This window comes from Coregonus clupeaformis, unplaced genomic scaffold, assembly GCF_020615455.1.
Source record: "Coregonus clupeaformis isolate EN_2021a unplaced genomic scaffold, ASM2061545v1 scaf0700, whole genome shotgun sequence".
In the NCBI taxonomy this organism is placed as follows: Eukaryota; Metazoa; Chordata; class Actinopteri; order Salmoniformes; family Salmonidae; genus Coregonus; species Coregonus clupeaformis.
The window spans coordinates 1-5,518 of NW_025534155.1; the positions used below are offsets into that span (position 1 = coordinate 1).

General features: G+C 44.5%; 1 protein-coding gene across 4 annotated transcripts; it reads right to left on the reverse strand.

The window, feature by feature from the left end:
* Positions 1 to 6: 6 nt before the first annotated feature.
* Positions 7 to 5,265, reverse strand: LOC123485462 (GA-binding protein subunit beta-1-like). 4 transcript variants are annotated; one of them, XM_045216395.1, is made up of 9 exons: positions 5,106 to 5,265; positions 4,189 to 4,296; positions 3,812 to 3,979; positions 3,416 to 3,673; positions 3,010 to 3,142; positions 2,761 to 2,841; positions 2,214 to 2,378; positions 1,072 to 1,190; positions 7 to 985 (listed from the first exon to the last, which is right to left on the reverse strand). In XM_045216395.1, exons 2-9 carry the CDS (start codon positions 4,294 to 4,296, stop codon positions 518 to 520), a joined length of 1,500 nt encoding a protein of 499 aa, XP_045072330.1. In that variant the 5' UTR covers positions 5,106 to 5,265; the 3' UTR covers positions 7 to 517. The 4 variants fall into 4 exon arrangements, with proteins under 4 accessions (XP_045072330.1, XP_045072331.1, XP_045072333.1 ...); XM_045216396.1 differs by having other exon boundaries at positions 4,189 to 4,299; XM_045216398.1 differs by having other exon boundaries at positions 3,416 to 3,610; positions 5,106 to 5,264.
* Positions 5,266 to 5,518: the final 253 nt, after the last annotated feature.

Here is a 5,518-nt window from a genome sequence, read left to right on the forward strand (position 1 = left end):
GGTACGCAAGTAACAACAACTTAGCCAGCCTTGGAAAACCTTTTCTGAAGAATCTGATACATTTGCTCAGTTAGTACTATACACTTGAGCTAACTTGATTCTACTATTTTAAACATGACGCTGAAGAAAGGAACCGGAAATGCTGTGGATTGAACATCCTATATTAGAATGTGTTAGAAACCTTATTCTTAGGAGAATGAATGCACAGTGCAATTAAACCCACATTGCAGTATTTACACAATCCTATGCAAACATACCTTTTCTTACTTTCTCTAAATTCACAGAATGGGTTGGACACTGTGGAGAAATCTGCATCCTTAACTCCTCCCACAGGGCTCAGCATTAGCTTCTTCATCAAAAGTATTACAAGTAAATAAAATAATCTCAAAACCTAGTTACAAATACAAGCACAACGTTATTGTTCTAAAATAAACAAGTAATAACCGTTAATATTAATATAAAAGCATAAAACAAGACATATCATGAGATAACACCAAGAGAACAGAGGGACACTTGACTACCGCCTCCTTCCACGTCCTCGTCCCCTCCCTCTCCCCCTTTTGGGGGTTGTTGTGACCTTAGTTGAAGCCTTCTCCGTTTCCTCGGTCTCATCCACTGGTATCTGTTCTCCCTCCCCTGAATCCAGCTCCTCCTCCACTTTAACCAGAATGGCGTCTCCTCGAAGTGGGACGTCCTCCTCCCCTTCCACTTTGTCCTCCTCTACAACTCTCTCCTCGGTCTCTGGTTGTTTTTCCATTTGGACCACCTCCTCCTCTCCCTCCTGGACACCTATGCTGGTAGAACCAGTAGCATTGCTGGTATTGTTGCTCTGTTGTTGCTCTATGGCCTCCTCTAGTCGGAGGCGGTACTGCTCAGCCTCCTGCTCCTTCTGTAGGAGCTGTGTGCGGTACTCCTGGGCCTTCCGGTTGGCCTCCTGCAGCTGCTTCTGGAGCTGCTCCCGACTGCTGTCCCCTGACTTCGCTTTCTGAGAACAATGGACACATACAGTAACAAGAGAGAAAATATTTCAGAATATTATGCCAAGCAACAAATATGGCGACCTTTGCTGACCTTGTCTTTGGGTCTGGTTAGGATGGCTGCAGCCTCTATTCTCCTCTTGCGTGCCGGAGAGGGATAAGGCTCCTGTTCCACCACCTCCTCTGTGATCTGACCAGCAGGGACTGCCACCACTACAGAAACAAAACACAACAAAAAGATGAATGCATTCATTGTAATGTCTTGAAAAAGGCTGACATGAGCACAATGTCAACTAAATAAACATACACTAGTTTATTAGGTACACCCATCTAGTAAAGGGTCTGACACCCCTTTGCCTCCAGAACAGTCTGAATTCTTCAGGGCATGGATTCTACAAGGTGTGGCGTTCAAATGTTGCTCAATTGGTATCAATGGACCTAACGTGTGCCAGGAAAACATTCCCCACACCATTACACCACCGCCATCAGCCTGTACCATTGACACCAGGCAGGATGAGGCTCATGAATTCATGCTGCTTATGTCAAATCCTGACTCTGCCATCAGCATGACGCAACAGGAACCGGGATTGGTCGGACCATGCAATGTTTTTTCACTCCTCAATTGTCCAGTGTTGGTGATTGGGTGCCCACTGGAGCCACTTCTTCTTGTTTTTAGCTGATAGGAGTGGAACCCGGTGTGGTCGTCTGCTGCAATAGCCCATCCGTGACAAGGATCGATGAGTTGTGCGTTCCGAAATACCGTTCTGCACACCACTGTTGTACTGCACCGTTATTTGCTTGTTTGTGGCCCACCTGTTATCTTGCACGATTCTTGCCATTCTCCTTCGACCTCTCTCATCAACAAGTTTTTGCCCACAGGACTGCCGCTGACTGGATGATTTTTGTTTGTCTCACTATTCTTGGTAAACCCTAGACACTGTCGTGTGTGAAAAGTCCAGGAAGCCGGTCATTTCTGAGATACTGGAACCGGTGAGCCTGACACCGACGATCATACCACGCTCAAAGTAGCATAGGTCACTCGTTTTGCTCATTCTAACAGTCAATCGAACAGTAACTGAATGCCTCGATGCCTGTCTGCCTGCTTTTTATAGCAAGCCACGGCCACGTGACTCACTGTCTGTAGGAGCGAACCATTTTCGTGAACGGAGTGGTGTGCCTAATAAACTGGCCACTGAGTGTATAAATGGCTATATATGGCAGTTGTTTCCTACTTACTTTGCTGCCCCTGCATAGTGACAAAGAACTGCTGCCCAAGGCCCGCTGGCTGCAGGTTGCCGTGTTGGTCCGTCACTATGGTGATGACCCTCTGACCTCCATCGCCCACTACATGCTGAATGGCCGAGTCCACAGAATCTGCAGCGATCGCATCCTCAGATTTGCCTGTGGGAAAGATAGAGTTACTTACCATTGCAGTCTAAGAACTGTCATACAAATCTGAGTTTGCCCTAACGCACAGAGAGTTATCATCATTTTATAGAATATGATCAAAATACTATTGTTTTTATTTTTTATTTATTATACATTTAGCAGACGCTCTTATCCAGAGCGACTTACAGGAGCAATTAGGGTTAAGTGCCTTGCTTAAGGGCACATCGACAGATTTTTCACCTAGTCGGCTCGGGGATTAGAACCAGCGACCTTTCGGTTACTGGCACAACGCTCTTACCCACTAAGCTACCTGCCGCCATTGTATTGTAACATGAGTAGCTCATCAGAGTAATTTGTAGTGTTATCCTCATGGTTATGCATAGACATCACATACCTGCATTGTTACCCATGGGACCGGAGGCTTCTGCCAGGGCTGCCAGTGTTGCCAGGACTGAGGTGGTAGAGACAGATTCTCCTGGAATAATAAGACAATGCAAAACCTCAATCTCAATCAAGTCATCCCATTTAGAAGTGTCTTGGGTGAGGTCAGGTGGTAACTAAGGTTCCCCATTTATATCAATTATAAATGTCAGTGAGTTATATTTGATTTCATACACCTCTACTTAATTTGTACCTAACTTACTGTAACCTGTGCTCCAGTTGCCCATACCTGACTTGGCGGTGGTGTTGACGAGGTCAGAGAGGTTCACAACCCCAGCAGAGGAGATGATGAACTGGGGCTCTGGGTTCATGTTCACTTGGTTCTGCATGCCATCCTGTGTACATACACAAAACACACATTGAAGATGCTATCTAACACAAGAACACAGATACAGTTCCTCCCACATAATGGGCAACAGTTTAATCTTCAGGGCCTCAACACGTATTACATAAACCAGTGATAAGAACACATTCTTGCATGTGTTTAGATTTTTTTTCTTCTTTCTGTGTTAACTTCCCTTGCGTGTTCTTATACAGACATAAGGGCATTTTTGTGAAAACAAATTAACATCAGAGACATAAATACAAAACACACACAGTCCCTTCACCTGTAACAGTATCATGAGCTCAGTGTTGCTGGTGTCCATGGCGATGTCAAAGGGCGTCTTGTCAAACTTGCTGAGGGAGTGGACGTCTGCTCCATATTTGAGCAGCAGTTCTGCCACCTCTCTGTGACCGTGCTGGGCCGCCCAGTGCAGGGCTGTCATCTTCAGCATGTCCTTAGCATTGATGTCCGCTCCGCTCTGCCAGGAAGCACAGCACGCCCCCCAGTGGTGGAAAAGAGACAGGAAAGTGAGACGGGTAGCCTAGATTCCAAAATGTGGGTGGTGAACATTCAACATGGCACATAAAATAACATTTGTTTTTCAGTCACTTCACTAAAACTATTATGTTTTTCATATAAACAGCTGAATACTGTCAGCTTTACATTTGGTTGCCCTTACACTGACTAGCAGCTCCACTATATTGGAGTGGCCCTCTGTGGCCGCCATGTGGAGTGGGGTCCTGTCCACTTTGGTCCGGGCGTCCCTGCTAACACCTGCTCGGAGAAGCACCTCAGCCGTGGAGTGGTGTCCGTACTGAGCCGCTAGATGGAGCGGGGACGTCCCAAGCTAGAACACACAGTTTGGTTTATGAGGACCCAGTCCCTACAACACTGTGTCTGGATTGTGTGAAAGAAGCCAGCACTGCAACATAAGTAGATTTGTGATGTACCGCAAGAGATCTGAGGAACAATATCTCTGTGTTAGGCTACATGAGGTGTGAGTGTGTGTAATCAGAAATTGTGTAGATGTGAGTATCCCTACAGAGAGAATCTTACCCAATCAGTGGTGAAGGGAGCGCCATTGACCATGAGGGTCCTGACATCATCATCCAGCCCTGCCCGCGCAGCCTCCAGCAGCCGCTTCCCAAGGTCCACCAGTGACATCTACTGGGAGACAGAAAGAGTGCTTTTGAGTAAGTGTCAAAACAATAAGACAAACCCCCTGAGTGAATACAAGCCAGGCACTGCTAAAAAGTCTCTAGAGAATGGTTTTCGTTGCCAAAATAGCATTGTTTATGCTCTGCGAAAAATGTTGCCTCATTGGTGTAATGGTTGTATTGAAGGAAAAGCTGCAGTACTAGGAAATATTCAGTTTGTGTGAATTTGAAGCAATCGTAGTCAGAACCCACGTGAAATTGTGGCAGCAATAAGAACCTACTTGGCAAAAGTGAAATGATGTATTTTGCTCAAATACAGTGTCAAGTCACAGGCTAGCTGAAGAAGCACCGACTACATTGAATGATCGCACAGTTCAATTAGCTGGGCTTTAACTTTTCTCGTTAGCTAGTAATACATCTAAAAATGTAACAATCAACAATATAAGCTTTGATAACTCTACGGATGCCAAAGAAGTGGGCACCAAATCTGGCTACTTCCACATCCGCACTATTATTGCTAGCTAGCTAGTTAGTTACTTTCAGAACTGACGATGGCTTCGGCTTTGATTTTCACAAGAGAGCATATCCCCGACACATAATCAATAACATCTTAATAGTATTTCGCGTTGGCGTTTGGGGAATTTAGCTAAATTGCAAGATAGCTAGCTAGATAGCTAACAATGTCAATTACTTAGTTTTACAAGTAGCTAGCTGGTTATCTTAACGTTATGGCTAGCTAAGTTAGCATAGCTTTGACACGGTTTGTTGATAGTTAGCTACAGCTAACTATGGATTAGGTTTTCAAGTGTTGCTTACCTTAGCTAGTCGTTAGCTAAAAGTGCAATTCTTCTAATTTCTGACGCCGAATATGTGTTTAGAACACTTTCGTAACTTTGCTAGACAGCTAAACAAATATCATAATATTTATGTTTTTTGCAGAATCAAATATGGCGGCTAGGCACACCGGAAGTGGAAATAGTATGTAGTGTGCAGCAATAATGTTCCAGAAATGTTCCCACGCTCAAACATGATAAGATACATTAGTATCACTTTACATAAAATATACTATTCTGTAATGTAGTTATTGCCTTACCAAAGATATTGAATATAGCTAGATATTGTTTCAAATTTAAACCTCTTTGGTGAAACGAGTCTGAGCTAATATAGTGAACTACATTTCCCATAAACTTTTGCGCACTGGAACATTCCTTCTGGCGTCACGTCCCTTA